Consider the following 17,806-nt stretch of genomic DNA (forward strand, 5'->3'; position numbering starts at 1 on the left):
ATTTAGAATATGTTTCTGAGTCGAAACTAATAAGTAAAAACATTTGATCAGAAATAACCATTTCCACTTGGTGCTAAGCTTGAAACAAGATGTTGTTGATAATAAATGTTGTTTCATGTCTCTGCCCTGTTCAGTCTCCCTAATAAACATAAGAGCAGTGACTCATCAGCTGGTGCAATGAACTCACTGGGCAGCAACCTGTCTGAGCTGGACCGCCTGCTGTTGGAGCTCAACGCTGTGCAGCAAAGCACCCCTGCCTTTGCCACAGAAGGTACAATTATGAGGGAGGTACATGAGGGAGCATTTCATAAACTGAAATGCTCCCTCATGTTTCTCTGAAGGAATGTCGATGTCACCGTCTAAATATGGTACTTCTGTTTTTGTGGTATTACACAATGGTCTCATTCTTTCCACTGTATTCTGTTACTGTTTCAGTGTTTGCACTTCACACTATGTATGCATTTTAGATCTAAGCAGGATATGCATTCATCTTTTTTCTTTTTTTCTTTATGCCGTAGAGGAAGCAGCTCCACCGCTGCCTGGCAGCAGCATTGTCCACCACGTACAGGAGAATGGAGTCTCCACTGCAGGTAAAGCCATTCCTCCTGTGGTGGAGAAGCCCAAACGTAGTGGACCCACTCGAGGAATCGAGGACGTTCGACCAAGTGTGGAGAGCCTTCTGAATGAATTGGAAAGCTCTGTCCCAGCACCGCAGTAAGACCAAAAATTGTTACAGAAAAACTGGATTTGTACTACCGAGAAATTTGTGCCCATGTATTTTATGCTAGCATGAACCACTTTTATACTGTACGTGGTTTATATTTGTATTTATTTTTTTAAAATCCAGTCATTTTGGTTGACGGTGGTGTTTTCCTCACTAGTCCCACACCGTTGGTGGTGTCAGATGAGCAAACAGATGGACAAGAAACGCTGTCACAACAACAAGCCAGAATGTCTGCCTCCTCTGCCACACGAGAGCTGGATGAGCTAATGGCCTCCCTGTCTGACTTCAAAGTGCAAAGCAATGTGAGTGTGGTTCAGAAGTGGGTTGACTTTGGGTTGATTGAGGACAGTTATTTTTGGTATGTGTGGCCGTTTAGAATTTAGCTGTACTGGATGTTTTTGCATCTCTTAATTATAGAAAGTTGCCAATTTTTTTTTTTTGGCATTTGCCTGTTTTTAAGTCTTATTTTTATGAGCAACATTACTGCAACATTGCAGTGACCAAGGTTTTTTTTATTTTTTTATTTGTTGTCAGTATTTGTGATGACATCATTCATTCGTGTTGAAACAACTAATTTTAGTATTACAGTAACTTTCCAGGTTTTGCTTTGTGATGCTCTTTACTGTCCTTTCTCTTTCACTCTCATCTCATTCTTTATTTTCCTGGTCTCTTTCTCTTTTCTCTACCACTGTGTATGTCTTGTCTTTGTATGTACATTGCGCCCTTCACATAATTGCACCTGATTTAGTCTGGCTCTCAGGTGTCTGTCAATCAAGATGCAGTTGACCTATTATTAGTTGCTGGTTCACCAGTTATCCACCCAATAACTAACCCACCTATAACGCCTCAGATTGGTTCCCCTGATACTCCTCTACCCAATAGTTACCCTGCTCCGTCCTGTACACCACTCCCGCTGGAACTCCACATAGATGAAGATGGTGGTTCAGCTCTTGCATCTTCACCTCTTTCTGCTGTAATAATAGCATCATCTAAGAGCCTTCAGTACTCTCAGATCCAACAGAAGGCTAATGATGGCACTGTCACTTCTGAGATCTCACATGTTGAGAGCTTTAGTATTTCCAGTACTGTAAAAACCTCCAGTGAAACTGAAGTTGACACCCCCACTCATATAATAACTAAAGAGTATGCTAGTCCAGGTCCTGCTGCCACGAGCTCCAAACCCGTGGTTGTTTCTAAAAGTCCTGTTACAGTCTCTAAAAGCCCGAGTCCCACTGTTAAAGGCAAGAGTCCCAGTCCTCCTGATGTTGAATGTAAAAGCCCGGTCCTTAAAAGTCTCAGTCCTGCTCCTGTAAGTCAAAGTCCACAAACAGCAATACAGAGGGATAGCCCAGTTACCGTGCCAACCACCATGGAAACAGTGCCCAAGTCAGCTAGTCCATTAACACTTCCGAGACTTTCAAGTCCAAAGATTTCAAGTCCTGTAACAATTCCTAATATCTCTAGTTCTCCAGCTGTATCTAAAAGCTCCAGTCCTGAAACAGTCCCAAAAGATACTTGTCCTAAGAGTCCTGCTCCAGTTAGGGGGAAAACATACACATTTCCAAGCAGCAGCAGTCCCAGAGGGTCTCCAGTTTCGGTCACCGCTGTGCCATCAAGTAGCTTGTATGCACCTCTTACAGAAAGTCAGGGAGGCGAAGTGCTGGGTTTAACGTGGCCATGCCGGGAGCCTTTTTTGGATGATACTTTAGAGAAACTCTTATCAATCGATTCCACTCGACTGGGTGAGAACCAGCCACCGACTGCTTTTGTGCCCGGGGAAGAAGACAGATCTTGGGAGGAAGAAGATGGATTTTATCCAGATCTCAGCCTAGAGGGAACCCTGACACCCATGACTGAGTCCAGCTGGATGGATGAGTGCTTTACCCCCTCCACCTGCCCTGGGACTCCAGATGCAACGCTGGACTTGCCCATACAGCAGCCCTCTGCTGTTGACCGTCTATCTGCTTCTGGTCAAGTAGGAGGCTCAGCTTGACTTTTCCAAAATAAGCTGCTGGCACGAAGCTATAGAGGATTTAATACTTTGTGGCTCCCTTTTAATTGGCATGTGGCTAAGATATAAATTATATCTGGAAGTAATGGCAGCAGGGTTGTATTAATTGGTTGTTCAAGCAAAATGCTGAAAAGCTTATTTTGGGCAAGCAGCTCTACAAGTACTCGAGGAGCTGTGCAATAGTACAAACATGTCAAGATGAGGAGAAATTCCTCAGTCTCTGTGGTGTGATGCATGTGGTGTCATATAGCAATTTCAGAATGGCTTGAGGGAGAAGTCGCTGTGTGGAGATCAGTTGTGGCTGATGTTGAAAGCTTTGCTGAAAAGATGTCTCTGCACGCCCCCACTTGCTTCATTGACATTGCTGTGTTAGTCATAGCACCTGACATGTCATGTTCAAGCTTTTAATCACTGACACTGCCAATACGGAAAGACCCAGACTCCACAGTAAAAGGGATATTTTTTACCTTCCCTTTTTTGCATTTGCAGATGAATTTAAAATGCACACTAGAGCTCTGTTGGTTTAATCTTTGGCCCTGCTTTGGCATGTGCAGAGTTTTATGAAGGCATTTTGTTATAGACGGGTGTTTTCCATCGAGCATGCCTTGCCATGGATTTCCGGCAGGTTTTATGTTGATATTAAAGAATGAGCCTGTGCAGGAGGCTGATGCTCGGCTTCTGCAAACAAAATCAATTAAATATGCCTGACAGAAAAACTGCATAGCATTTTGACCCCAGCCGCTGCGTGAGGGTTTTTTGCATTTGAGTGAGTAATCCACTTCTGAGCCCATCCTGCTTGTGATTGATTTTTTTTTTTTCGGCGTATGGCACAATTCCAGCTTCCCACACCAACTTGTTGTCTGCTCTCCAGCTCAAGTCAGTTATCCGCCGCACCAAAGAGACGTCCAACGTGCACCCAATGTACAGGGAGGGAATGTTGAGACGTAAAATGGGACCAATCATTATAAATAAAAGCAACTCGCAAGATCGACTTATTGAAGAGCTGCAGGGAAAACTGGGGATCGGGCGGTTGGAGCGCAGGCGTAAACAACAGCCCGATGACTGGTTGACGGAGGGAGTCATTGTTACATCCAACCCACAGCGGACACGAGAGGAAGGGATTCAGCCATCTGTGGATAAGGTAGCAGGATGAAGGTGGAGATGAAAAGCCTCACTGATGGTGTAGTTTATGCCTTTTTGGCTTTTGATCACAGGATTAACTGGCAGATATTAGATATTTATCATTTTTCAAACTTAACCATAAAATTTTACTTGTTATTGGCAAACAGTTTCACTTTTCGGGCCAATATAGTTTTCCTTTTTTTTTTGTCTGATGTTTCCTCTCCTTTCCTCGCTGCTTTCTGTTTCCTTCTTCCTCCCAGATCATCATCCCTCCTGAATCACCCGCCCCACAGAGAAAAGTCCTTCCCCCTCCACTGTCTCCCCCAGTTCTCAAAAAGCCACCCCCCATCAAGCAGACTCCTCCGCCACTACCTCCTCCCCCTCCAACCCCACCTCCTCCTCGAGAACCTACCCCTCCACCTCCCAAGGAACCTAGTCCTCCTCCTCTTCCTCCTCCTCCTCCCCCACCTCCTCCTCCTCCCAGGGAGCCCACACCTCCCCTTGTCCAACCTCCTCCATCACCTAGCCCTCCACCCAAGCCGGTCACGCCACCCCCGCCTGCCAAGCTCTTTGTATCAGTGGGTTGTCAGACAGAGTACGACCCCATCTTTCCACCGATTCAGGCACGGATCACCTTTCTTCCATCTTCCTCCTCTAACTTCATTCTTTCCACTTTCTGTCACACTTTGAATTGTTTTACTTGAGCTTGTTTGTTGGCTACTTGGATATGTATGGGCGTTAAGGAATTTGTCCAGACACTCGTTCTGATTTTGGCCCTTGGTGTCAAACAGGTAACCTCATGAAGGCTTTGTCTGCAGTCCAGTCACAGGGGTGCTGACATTCAGGCTAGAAGGACTGAGCCCACATTCTAATTCTGACATCCAGTGGCGCCAAGAACAGTGTGTTAGAGTGGAGAGGAGAATTTAAGAGCTTAGAGGAAAGCAGAGTGTAACTCCCTGATATTCCCGTTACACTAAGAGTCCTGCCATGCATAGGAATGGAAGGATTGCAGTGCCACTGAAACCTAATCTGCCGCATGACAGCACAGTTACCGTCACAATTATAGCATGTCTCACAAGACTTAAGTCAACATGTCCCATTATGTCAGACACCAACCAGTTGAAGCTGAATTTCTTATACAATCATGCTTTTAGAAAATATAGTGCCTTTAAGCAACTTTGTTAGAACCTGCTTTAGCAGAATAGCACAACCATGGTGAAATACCCAGGAAAAGGCTGTGTTTAATTTTATCAAATGTATGGAGGTCGTGGGTGTGGGTGGTGGTGGTGGGGGGCATGCAGCATAGGTGCTATTTTCTCCTTCAGTGGAATGTAGGAGTCATGAAGCTCCAATGACAACACCACCTGAGAAGGTCTGTGTTTGCTTGCATTACAGTCACCAGACACATTTACACATACATGTTAATATTTGAGGCCTGTTAACATAGATTAGGGCTGATCTAGGTGAAACTATTGGAGCTCAGACTTCATAGGCCATCAACTACAAAGACAGTAGAGACGCTGAGGTAACTTATAGCACACAAGTAGCCATTGTAGCTTCCACTGTCTGCATCCACTTGTGGTCAAAGCAACTACACCTCTAATAATCCTTTAAAAAACTATAAACTGCATTTTAGCGTTGAGTTTTCATTCCTGGAGGTTTCTAGGTTTCTTTGTAGTTTACATGTAAGTCTCACACCTCAAGGGTCCCTGGTTCAAAGCCAGGAGGAGACACAAATCCCTTTGGGGCTGCATCAGGAAGGGCATCCAGTGTGAAAATCTGCCAAATCAAATATGCTGAGCCATCTGCTGTGGTGAGCCCTTGTGAATAAGAGGGCAGCCAAAGGAAGCTTTTTAAATTAATAAACTCTCAGAAAATTTTATGTTTATACTATATCGACTTCCAGAAAGCACCACTGCGACTTTAAAATTGTTCCTCTGAGTGCAATTTAAATCCCAGTTACAAAGACAGCTACATGAAGTCAAGTACGTGTGCAAGAAAAATGAAAACACAAAATGTAGCAGTGGTGCGATTCACTCACACTAACTGATATTATACTGAGGTTGTTTATTGAAGCATCTGAATGGTGTAATTAAACACTTTGCTTTTCCATCTCTGTCAGATCCATTCACCGGGAATGACTTCTCCCTCTCCTGCCCCCAAACCAGCCAACAAGCTGGACAACATGCTGGGAAGCTTGCAGTCTGACCTCAACAAACTTGGCGTCCAGACAGTGGCTAAAGGGGTCTGCGGTGCTTGTAAGAAACCGATTGCTGGGCAGGTAACAGCACAGAAACATGTAAACATACATGTATGTTGAATGTGGCTCACATACTAAACTTTTAACTTGCCTATTTTTAGATGCGTGTGCTCGCAGGCTGTTATTTTTATGCACGAATACCCAGTGGGATTTTGCACACATTAATGCAGTTTTCTGTTAATGGTATGGTGAAGAGAAGATTACACTTTAGATTTATTTGCACAATGAGTGCAGTGTTGGCTCATGTTTCACTTGCTTCTGGCTGTTGCTTAACCTCAAAGCTGCTTAGTCTATCAATAGCTCACCTTTCATTTAGTTTACAGCCAATAAGTGGGGTAATAAATACAATGTGTGTTTCATTTTACCAAAGTGTAGCTTTAAGCTCAATATAAGTACATGATATCCAGATAAGTTAGTGAAACTAACTTATCTGGATTTCAGCAGCAGCTCTTCCAGAAAAATGATATTTTGCGATACTTTGAATTTACAGAGGCTTAATGTTTTCACAGGATTATAAAGATGTTTTACTTATGTGAAACAAGATGATTGTAAATATGAAGTAAATATGGTTGTTGTTCCTTTTAAACTTTGAGTTGCAAACATCTGCTGCTGTTTGCAGGATTCCCTTTGCTGCTCTCATGCTCTGCTGCAGAGATTTTCTCTGCTGAGCCAGGTCTTTTCTCCTTGCAGCTCATTAATTTTTCATGCACCGTGTCTCCCCACACCAGGTGGTGACTGCCATGGGCAGAACGTGGCACCCCGAGCACTTCGTGTGCACCCACTGTCAGGACGAGATCGGCTCTAGGAACTTCTTTGAGCGCGATGGGCACCCTTACTGCGAGAAAGATTACCACAACCTGTTCTCACCGCGATGCCACTACTGCAATGGACCCATACTGGATGTTAGTAATCCAAACTTCAACACAAACACACACACACGTATATGCATACATGGTTGTATACAGAGACTGGGCAGATGATATTTATTTATTCATAACTTAATGGATGAGGATCTTACTGAAAACAATGTGCTGGAAAGTGCTTTTCTTTCTCAATCACTTACGCTGATAGTCCGGCATATAAATATAGCATGCATGCACAAGGTCCTAGAAGCAGTTGGAGCAAAGTGACTTCTAGTTTCCTTGTGCATGTAGGAAGTAATGCATTATTCTGTAACACATGAACACATTACAAGTTAAGGTTACAGATGCTATTCATCCTCCTTCATATCCATTCATAAAGCTGCTGTTGACTGAGTTTGATATAGGCTTGGTTAGTGGTTTAGTGTTTTGTGTTCACTGGTTGGGATCTAACTGAGGTGCACGGTAGGTAGAGGCTTTTGCCAAAACAGTAGAAAGAGAATTTAAAGTGAAATTAGATTTTTGTTGTGTTGTTGGCTGGCTGTAGTGCAGTGACTGAGGCGGTAGGAGATGCAGGTCTGTAAAGCTTTCCAAATTGTTGGGCTGCTTCCTTGTTAAACTGCAATGTGTTGTGATATATATATTATATATTTTTTTTAATAGTTAAAAAACTGAATAATAAAATATGTATTTTAAAGATGCCTAATTAGGCGAGCAATGTCAGTATTTTGTTATAAGTATCGGATTGCAGATCTCAAATAACGTCCACAACGCTGATGCACACAGGCGAACTCGCTTTTTTCGTTTCTGTTATGTTCACGGTGACACACTCCCATTGAGGCCTTTTTTTCCCCACCCATTATTCACACTTGCACACGCATTATGCTCAGGGTACTGCAAGGGAAGCAGACAGTGAGCAGTGGACCAGTATGAGTCACTTCTAAGGCTTCCTGACTGATACTTATATAGTGTTTGACGTCTGCAATTCATCCAGCCTTGCTTGGTTCCTTCTCTGTTTTAAGAGTGGTTGAACTTAAAGTCTTCCTTTTTTGTTTCATTATCAGTGAAGGGGTAGGATTTTTATCTTGTGGATATGTGAGAAAACCACTGACATGAACATGTAGATAGTGCTGTGGAAAAAAGAAAATACATATATAGGAGAGAGATGTTATCGTCTGTTATGCATCTTTATTTTTAGCTGTTTTATTTGATCACGAGTTGCTCTTTTATTAATTTTAATTCACTTTGGTGATGATCAGTTGCATACATAGTTCTGTGTCCTGCTGTAATATCCTTAATTATCTTTGCATCTGCTTGTAGAGATGATAAATTGCATTTCTTAAGATTGCCTCATTGCACCTCCTGGTGGCAAAGTAGAGAATCACTTCCTAGAAGTTTGTGATTTACAGCAAATAGCTGTCGCTCAGCTGAAACTATGCAGTTGTGAACATGTTTAGATTTTTTGTTACGTGAACACTGTGGGTGTCCCTCCACCTGAAGCTGTTGGAAAGTGCTTGAAGGCCTGAGAAGCATGAGCTAAATGTCGCCATATTCATCTCTGTGAACGTGCCAGTCCTCTTGCACCTCAGTCACTGATGTCCATTTGCGTTATGCTTAATGTGAACTTCCATGAGAATCGGCTGGTTCTTTGTGTGTTTATATTGGCTTAAAGCAGGGATGTCAAACTCATTTTACATTGTAGACCACATATAGCCCACTTTGAACTTAAATGGGTCAGACCAGTGAAACCCATGAAAAATGTGCAAATTATAGAAAAAGTTAGTTAATTTCGCAGACTGTCCTGTAATTATAAAATATAAAGTTTATAAAGTTTTTGCTAATTTACCTTAGACAGCAACTTTCCTATCATTTAATTTTTTTGTCTGTTTAATAATTACTTTGGAGTATGAATGCCAATGGATATGAGCAATCTTTATCAACAGGATGATCTGTAAAACCTATGAAAATACAGGTAAAGGATAAAATCTATGCACTCCTTCACATTTTCTAAAGCCGCACAGTGGGCCGCATACATGTCTTCGCTGGGCTGATTCTGGCCCTCGGGCCTTATGTTTGACAGCCCTTCCTTAACGAGATTGTGAATGTCTAACCATTTACTTTGTCTTTTTGTTGACAGAAAGTAGTGACTGCTTTGGACAAGACTTGGCATCCAGACCACTTCTTCTGCGCTCAGTGTGGAGCCTTTTTTGGTCCAGAAGGTACCAGCACACAGTCTTTGGCATGTGTTGAACTAGAATGCTTTCATTATTATTATAAAAAGAAGAGTGCAGTGTGAATCGGTGATTCTTTGCTTCTCTTCTAGGTTTCCATGAGAAGGATGGAAAGGCGTACTGCAGAAAGGATTACTTTGACATGTTTGCCCCTAAATGTGGTGGATGTGCCCGTGCCATCCTTGAGAACTACATTTCTGCTCTTAACTCGCTCTGGCACCCTGAATGCTTTGTCTGCAGGGTGAGTCACCGGGTGTATCTGCAGTGTGTTAGAATCAAGAGAAGCCGCTCCACAGAGCACTTTTGTCATTAAAAACATCTGCTGTGTCTTCCAGGAGTGCTTCACGCCATTTATAAATGGCAGCTTCTTTGACCATGACGGCCAGCCATACTGCGAGGCTCACTACCACGAGCGGCGTGGCTCGCTGTGCTCTGGCTGCCAGAAGCCCATCACTGGCCGCTGCATCACAGCCATGGGCAAGAAGTTCCACCCCGAGCACTTTGTGTGCGCCTTCTGCCTCAAGCAGCTTAATAAGGGCACCTTCAAAGAGCAAAATGACAAGCCCTACTGCCACGCCTGCTTTGTTAAGCTCTTCAGTTAGACTCTGTGCCTGTGTGCCAATGTGTGTGTACCAATGTGTGTGTGTACATGCGTCTACACGTTTAATGTCTAAATGCACATGTGGATGTATGTGCACTTGTATGTCTATGTGCATCTATGAGTCAGTGGTTTTTCAGACAGGAGGTGTTAAGGTGAGAAATGTTTCCTGACTCTTAGCTCCTGATACTGGAGGGACTTTCCGGGTTGCCCAACCTCTTAGGTTTGGCCTTTTACACTTTTACTAAAGAGATTTTTAACAGAGCCCAAAGAGATTTTTATTTTGCTCCTGTGCTTGACAGGATAAGGGAAATTGTTGTTTTTTTTGTTTTTTTTTTAATTTCCCCTTCTGTGTGTGTGTGTGTGTGTGTGTGTGTGTGTGTGTGTGTGTGTGTACATAAGTAAGCATATGAGAATCAAGATAAGAGCCCTGATTTGCAAATGATTTTCTGCCCCCGCTGCAGGACAACATCCTGCATCATGTGGCAGCGAGTCTATGTTGGCTAGTTTAATGCAGATATGTAACAGTTGCTTGATTGCATGGACCACGGAGAGTTGAGTTGCGCAGTTTAAATGTATGTGGAGAGTTGAATACACAGTGCTTGGCTAACGAGTGTTTAAAAAAAATATGTATTTTTCTAGATTTGGAAACTATTGAGGTGCCATTTAAAATAACTATGAAAACTCCCCATATGTACATAAATATGTATATGGAGCGCATATGTACACTGAGACACACACTGAACCATTTCTCCTTTACTTGTTTAAAATACTCGTCCAGTCTCAGCACACGCCAACAGCAGCTCTTGATGAGACCATCTTCAGGTGCATTTTCTAAGTTGGTCCTCCTGACATGAGTTCTTGTTTTTTCTACAGTTTTTCTATGGAAATGAACCCAGGTGTTTTCACAGTTTAAACATAGGTTACTCACATTTCTGCTCACATTTCTAGCGTGATTATTTCCCAATAAAAGTGAAATTAAACATTTCATTTGATTTCACTTATAATATTCTAATTATATACATTAGAATATAATCATATTGGATCTGTTTTCGGAACTGGTGCAACCTCGGTGTGTGTGTGTGTGTGTGTGTGTGTGTGTTCTTTACGTAAACAACTTTCAGATGAAATCGAATTACTACAAAAATAAACATGGGTCAGTGAGGACGGTATAAATAGTTTGGTTGACATTGTGAGAATTTTTATATATTTTTTTAATTTATGAGGAAAAAATGCCAAAACAAAGCTGATTTCACAATAAATGAAAGCAAATTTTAATCAAAATAAACAATGTCTCATTTACACATTTTCCACATTTTGCTGTTGCTACTAACGTACATTTATCACTGTTTTAAATCGTATTAATAAGGCCGGGGTAAAGATTTAAGATGTGTTTGTCCTTTTTATTTCAATGCATGCTGACTTCTTATATGTGGAGTTTGATCAGCACCAGCTGCCAGTTGCTGTTACAATCAGAATCTAAATTTGTATACGTGTGAAACGCTCGAGTCTGTGACACAACTGTGTTTTGTCACAGTTTTGATGGAAATTTATATATTTTTGAGCTGCAGAGGCTCGGCCTGATATGCAAAGAGCTGGCTCTGTTGACATGTAGCCTGACAGTAGTTTACCCTGGTCTCATTCCTTCACACACACGCACGCGTATACCAGCTTGGATTCCAGTGTGTCAGTATTTTCTTCAGTATTATTATTTTTTTTTTTTATATGAATTGTTATCCTGCTGTCGGAGTGATATTGCTGCAAAGCTCACAGATGGAAGTTTGATGTGAGCGTTAGCTGGACAGAAATCACAACATGAAACCAAGCCAGGGCCAAGCCTTTAGCAAAATTCACTTAATGACTTTTAGCAGCTTTTTTGTTTTGAATTGTATCTTCTTTTTTTTTTTTTTTGCCACATAAAGATTGTGGGTTTTTTTTCTTTTTGACATTAATCTCTATAAATTTAAAACTATTAATACACGGTATCCATATCCAGATTGTTTTTACTTTGAGAAAATATCTCTTGTGCCAAATGTGTCAATGCAATAAGGTCTTATACACTGTGGAGTTCTCAGCCTTTTCCTGTGATTCGACTCCTTTTGGGCTGAACTCTGGGAGGGCTTCATCTGCTGTGGTGCATCTTAACCCCAAACTATACACTGTAACAGACAAACCGAGGTGAAGCCTGCTGTACCAAGTCATTCAGCAGACACTGTGGTGTCCACCTGTAGCAGATTGAGAGTACTGGATGTAGCAGGGGCAATGTCGACGTTCGATTACGGGGTTGAGTCTTCAGTTAAAATGAGAATGCCTCATAAAAAGAAAATGAATTCTGCTCGTGTATATTTGTCTTCTTACAGGTATTGCCTTATAGTTTTTGCTTCTTTCAATGAATTCATGAGAGAAATTTAAGCTTTTTACTGTTAATGCAGTTAAATGGACTTTGCTTTTTAAATGGAGACCTTCATGTGATCTTTTCTCTTTGTGGGTGGGGCGTAAGCCTATGTGGGTCCTGATTCTTCTGCAAATAAAATATTAAATACTTATTTCTGGCCTTGTTTTTTCATTTTTACATTGTGTGCACAGTACTGTGCAAAAGTATTGAGTCACTCTCAATTTTATATTTTGCTTTCAAGGAGTCAGACTGGTGTTTTTCTTTGTTTTTTTTTTAAGTCTTGTCTAAAGTAGTAGTTCTCCAAGATTTCTGAAGGTCTTTCAGTTTGACTTTGGCCATTGGCTTCTTTCTTCCACTCATTCTCAGTCTACTCCTTGCCTTTGACCATTTTCAGAGGAATTATTTCTTTTTTCTATTGTTTGCTAAGCCACTTAACACAGAGCTATGAATCATTCATGCTCCTGGCTCAATAGATGAACTAATGTATCTTTAGGAACTGTCTTGCTGGTCTCATCAGAAATTGTGTCAGTGGAAGGGTGACTGTCAAGAAGCCATTCTTAAAGAAGGGAAATGGCAAGTAAATCAGTATTGATCTGATGGAGTGATAAATCCAAATTTTTACATTTTTGGTTCAAATAATCAGTATGAACAGAGGTAAGGAAAGAAGTACAACAGTGAGTGTCTACAGCCTTCTGTAAAACATGGTGGAGGCTCTATCATGATTTGGGGCTGCATTTGGTGTTGGGACTCTTTTCAAAGCTGATGAATTATGAATGCAGAAAAGTACAGCTAGGTTTTGATCCATGCAGTACCATCTGGAAAGTGTCTGATTAGTAACAACTTTAATTTTCAGTATAACAGTGATCCAAAACAGTGTTAATGCAATAAAAGCATGCTTGGATAGTGTCCCATTATGTTGTTTTTTTTTTTAAACTGTTAAAAGTACAAACCCTTGTAAACTGAATTTTCATGTTTCAATGAATTGTCATTTTCCTTGTAACTTTTAAAAAAAGATGAGGGTGGGTTTAAAATTTTGCATAGTGATGTACATTGTTCAGAAACTCAGGACTGTATTAAAGTTGGACTGTAAATAGAGTGATGCAGAAGAAATTTTAGTCAACATTGTACAAGCACACACTGTGTACGTCTAACAATTTTTATTTCACATTATCAAAGGGATCATTAGAGTTGGTAGGAAACATTTATGCTGGTTCTACCCTTTCAGCTTACAACCTTAAAACAGGTGCATGTCTGCTGAAATAATAATTAAAAGACAAAAATCTTTAAAAACATTTTAATTTATTCAAACCTTTATAAGAGGTTGATTCCCCTGAATAAGTTAAATAATCCAAGGTATGGCAAGGCATTTTGGATTCCTGAGGTGAAATAAAACTACCTCAAAAAGTTCAGTAAACATCGATTATGAGCAAGTCTCCGTGTTCCCACTCAAATAAAAAAGTTACCAGATCACCAGGTTAATAAACGTGACAAACACAAGGACATGACAGTGCATCTCTCCGGTAAGGAAAGATTCTGATCTGAAGTCTGAACTCGGTGAGAGCTTGAAGCTTGCCAGTGAGCACAGACAGCTGTGGAGTGCTGTCCAGAATCTCCAAGTATCTAAGATGTTGCAGGTGACGAAGCTGCAAGAAATCTTGCTCCGGCACACGTTCATGGCGGATTTTAAGACTTTTGAGCTTTGGAAACAGCCGTGGGATTTCAGCGGTGCGAGTTCCCAGATGTGAGGGCCAGGTGTCTATATGGAGGTGGAGGAGATTTGGCAGCTGCACCGCTATGGCAGCCATGTCCTTTGAAGTGATTCCTGCAACACACAGTGTGAGACTGGTCACGGTGGCTGGAATGGAGGTGATGTACTTATTAACCGGGGGGCCCTTAACGATGATCAGGGTTGAGAGCTGAGGTAGGTCATGCAACCATGTTTTGAGGCGACAAGGAGACAGTGACCACATTTCTGGAATGTCGTGATGTGAGTGCTTGAAGAAGACAGACAGACGTTTCAGGCCAGGCAGGAACTGCAACCCGTGCGCCGGCAATGAAGGATCCATGCAGTCGATGAGCTCCAAACTAGCCAAGGCCAGTGCACCAGCGTCCCCTGAGGGACCTGGACTTGGCTTAGGATCACTGTGACGATAGGTACACAATATATGCACACCTGACAAGGAGAGATGCTTCAGTTTAGGCAGGCACGCGAGTGTGGAGTGCAACATCCACATCGTTTCTCCAACGATGCCCACCTGATGACAGATAAGAGAGTCGAGGTTTTTAAACTGGGACAGCACAGAAATGAATTTACTCACTGATGTGGTAGGGAACATAACGCCACACATGCTTAAGTAAGTCAGCTTCTCGGGAAGAAACAATGGGAATCTGGAAATGTCTAACAAAAGATCAGAGCAACTGCTTCTTAAAACCAGACGTCTCATATTTGGGAAGTCCTTTAAGCAGCTGAAACACTCCTGGGAGCTTTGGTCCATTACCACCGTGGTGAGGATAGGAAGGAACAGAGCGAGCTGTTTCCAGTGTTTCACTTTGGTGCTCTTCATTACTGCGCTGGAGACTTTTCTATGACGAAGAGTGTCCCAGAACTTCCTGTTGTATGAGCCGTTTTTAAAATCCAAAACCACTGTCCAGTTTTTCCACAGAGATCGGTGATCGACAATTGTCTTGAAATACTTGCAGGTTGCCCGGACGTTTAACTTTTCTGTCGCTGACAGATACCCAAAGACGTTATTCCAGACCTCAGGAGGCAGCTTCGAAGGGTTCTGTGCCATCACTTTGCTCTGCGGGCAGATGTCTAAGCGGGCTCGATAACACCGTCACACTAACGCAGTCCCAGAAATCCTTCAAGTAGAGTGCCATAAACCACGCTTTCTGCATGAAAACTGCCACGGAAGTACTAATAGTGACTTTAAAGTGATTGACACAGAATTCACCCAATAGTTATGAAGGTAACGCCCATAGCTGAGTTGTGATTGGTTATCTTTTTTAATACATATCCCTCCCGCGCCTGTCCTCTTCCTCTTTCTTTCACGCGACCCTACGGCGAGGTACGTTTTTTTTTCCCTCGCTTGTTAATAAGCCGAAATGCTCGGTCTTTATAGGATTGGGCCAAATATTAGTTTTGTGTTCGTGAGATAAACATTTAAACCACTTAACGGGATATGTTTTGTATATTTTAAACATTCAATAGGTGTCATTTAGCCAAGCGAGGCCTGTTAATAGAGCGCTAGGGTAGCTAAGGGTAGCCGGCTAACCTTAACTATCGGCCACATGTCCGGAGTGCAAAGTACTGACCAATTTCGAAAGTACCGTTAATATCCTTGTTTTTCGTCCTTTATTTGCAGATCCATCCTTGTCTTTAAACCAGCTGTGTAGCGATCCTTGGAAGCACTGCAGAGATGCCCAGGGAAGACAGGGCCACGTGGAAGTCCAACTATTTTTTGAAAATCATCGTGAGTACCTTTTAACATAAATGCACTAGGTCTTTGATTCTATAGCATGGGCACCATAATGAAATTTATGTGACGCACAGTGGTGTATTTACAGCAACTTTTGGATGACTATCCAAAATGCTTCATCGTGGGAGCAGACAATGTGGGCTCCAAGCAGATGCAGACCATCCGTCTGTCCCTGCGTGGGAAGGCTGTGGTGCTGATGGGTAAAAACACCATGATGCGCAAAGCCATCCGTGGCCATCTGGAGAACAATCCTGCACTGGAGAAGTGAGTTTACTGACAACCTTTGTTTTATGATGCATTGAATTATCAGTTTCTGTGTAGCAGGTTAGTTACGGTGCAGCTTGTGTCGTGCTGTATTGTCGTTCCCCCTGCTAAAATTAACCTGTTTCCAGCTATCCCTGTCTGTCTACACCCCTCGGACAGCCAGGGACGCAAGGTCTCAGACATCTGATAACTGCTCATGTTGGTAGAAATGATAATCTGCTTGTGTAATTTAAGTTTATGCTGTGATTTCACAGGCTCCTGCCCCACATTAAGGGTAATGTGGGCTTTGTCTTCACGAAGGAGGATCTGACTGAGATCAGAGACCTGCTGCTGGCCAACAAGGTGAGAGCCCTAGAGAAGAAAATTGACACTTAATTGTTGGGGCAAGCATAATCTTTTAAAGTCAATGTTGTGCACCACTTTTTTCCCTTTAATAAAAAAGCTTATAGATAATTTAGATCTTGTCAAAGTGCAGGATAAGTTACAATGCAGCTTTTGCAGTACTGCATTGTCGTTCCCCCTGCAAACAGTAAATTGTTTCCTCGCTATACCTGTCTGCCTGCATCATTTGGCTGCCAGGGACGTAAGGTTTCAGACACCATAACCTGAGTAGTTAAGATCTTAAAGATTTGGTTCTAACAGAGTGGTCTATTAAGGGTTACCCTCTCTTGTATCCCAGGTACCTGCAGCTGCCCGTGCTGGAGCCATCGCCCCTTGTGATGTGACAGTGCCGGCCCAGAATACTGGTCTTGGTCCTGAGAAGACCTCTTTCTTCCAGGCTCTGGGTATCACCACCAAAATCTCCAGGGGAACCATTGAAATCTTGGTGAGTTTGATAATTATACTGTTGAAGAAACTGTTTTACACATAGGTATTACTCACAATGCTAATGTGTACTTTAAAAAGGGTAAGATTTGAAAATCTCTGCATCCACTAATCACTCTGTATGTCTTTGTCCGCCAGAGCGATGTCGGTCTGATCAAGACTGGAGACAAGGTTGGTGCTAGCGAGGCCACACTGCTAAACATGCTGAACATCTCTCCGTTCTCCTATGGACTCATCATCCAGCAGGTTTATGACAATGGCAGTGTTTACAGCCCAGAGGTGCTCGACATCACAGAGGCTTCTCTACATGCCAGGTTCCTGGAGGTGAGAATTGGCTGAAATAATTTGGCATGAGTTGTATCTGAATTTTCAGTTTCTCAAAAGTTATTTTGCCCTCCTAGGGTGTGAGGAATATTGCTAGTGTGTGTCTGGAGATTGGCTACCCCACTTTGGCTTCTGTCCCCCACTCCGTCATCAATGGCTACAAGAGAGTCCTGGCTGTTGCTGTGGAGACGGACTACTCCTTCCCCCTGGCAGATAAAGTATGGTTTTTACATTTTTCAGACAGCTCTTGCCATTCTCAGTGTTAACACACGATACTTGACTTGGACTTGAAAGTGAAGTTTTGCATTAACAGAGAACTAATGACATCCTTCACCCTCACAGGTCAAAGCCTTCCTGGCTGACCCATCTGCATTTGCTGTCGCAGCACCTGCAGCAGCTGCTGAGACTGCCGCAGCTCCAGCTGCTGCTGCTAAGGAGGAGGCCAAGGAGGAGTCTGAGGAATCAGATGGCGAGATGGGCTTCGGTTTGTTCGACGAATAAAATACAGCGAACAGAACCACATCTAATCAGAACATGATTCAATAAATAATGCAAGATCCATGTGCTGGTGTCGTCTCTTTGTTAGTACAACTAAAAGGAGATTGTAGTCTTTGTGGTTGAAAATGACACTTTGTAGTTGAAATGGAAAGATGTAACAAGGGGAGTGGGTCCTTTTTATAAGAACATTTCAAAAGCAAATGGACTGTAGACAT

At 42.4% G+C, this 17,806-nt stretch overlaps 3 protein-coding genes and 1 non-coding gene across 5 annotated transcripts in view; 3 read left to right on the forward strand and 1 right to left on the reverse strand.

Annotated features, from left to right (window-relative positions):
- The window catches only part of LOC146386690 (paxillin-like), a 30,416-nt gene extending 18,064 nt beyond the window's left edge, over positions 1-12,352 (forward strand). Inside the window, exons 4-14 of one of the 2 annotated variants that reach the window (XM_084927915.1) lie at positions 135-271; positions 519-714; positions 882-1,026; positions 1,473-2,699; positions 3,607-3,876; positions 4,118-4,480; positions 5,980-6,138; positions 6,846-7,019; positions 9,115-9,196; positions 9,301-9,449; positions 9,544-12,352. In XM_084927915.1, coding sequence (XP_084784041.1) covers positions 135-271; positions 519-714; positions 882-1,026; positions 1,473-2,699; positions 3,607-3,876; positions 4,118-4,480; positions 5,980-6,138; positions 6,846-7,019; positions 9,115-9,196; positions 9,301-9,449; positions 9,544-9,810 — 3,169 coding nt within the window. In that variant the 3' untranslated portion in view covers positions 9,811-12,352. The remainder of the gene's footprint in view (positions 1-134; positions 272-518; positions 715-881; positions 1,027-1,472; positions 2,700-3,606; positions 3,877-4,117; positions 4,481-5,979; positions 6,139-6,845; positions 7,020-9,114; positions 9,197-9,300; positions 9,450-9,543) is intronic. The other variant, XM_084927914.1, reaches the window with a different exon arrangement.
- Positions 12,353-13,274: 922 nt separating this feature from the next.
- LOC146386691 (uncharacterized) lies at positions 13,275-15,119 on the reverse strand. Its single transcript, XM_084927913.1, has one exon. It carries the CDS (start codon positions 14,991-14,993, stop codon positions 13,677-13,679), a length of 1,317 nt encoding a protein of 438 aa, XP_084784039.1. The 5' UTR covers positions 14,994-15,119; the 3' UTR covers positions 13,275-13,676.
- A 76-nt stretch (positions 15,120-15,195) lies between these two features.
- On the forward strand, positions 15,196-17,654 carry rplp0 (ribosomal protein, large, P0). The gene is made up of 8 exons (XM_084927917.1): positions 15,196-15,269; positions 15,567-15,674; positions 15,769-15,944; positions 16,199-16,286; positions 16,624-16,770; positions 16,908-17,093; positions 17,171-17,311; positions 17,436-17,654. The coding sequence occupies exons 2-8, from the start codon at positions 15,621-15,623 to the stop codon at positions 17,592-17,594; spliced, it is 951 nt and encodes a 316-aa protein (XP_084784043.1). The 5' UTR covers positions 15,196-15,269; positions 15,567-15,620; the 3' UTR covers positions 17,595-17,654.
- Positions 16,414-16,543, forward strand: LOC146386693 (small nucleolar RNA SNORA63). The gene has a single exon (XR_014800345.1). It is a non-coding gene; the product is annotated as a small nucleolar RNA SNORA63 (small nucleolar RNA).
- Positions 17,655-17,806: the final 152 nt, after the last annotated feature.

Source organism: Perissodus microlepis, chromosome 5 (assembly GCF_051167445.1).
Source record: "Perissodus microlepis isolate ML-2025 ecotype Zambia chromosome 5, ASM5116744v1, whole genome shotgun sequence".
Classification (NCBI taxonomy): domain Eukaryota; kingdom Metazoa; phylum Chordata; class Actinopteri; order Cichliformes; family Cichlidae; genus Perissodus; species Perissodus microlepis.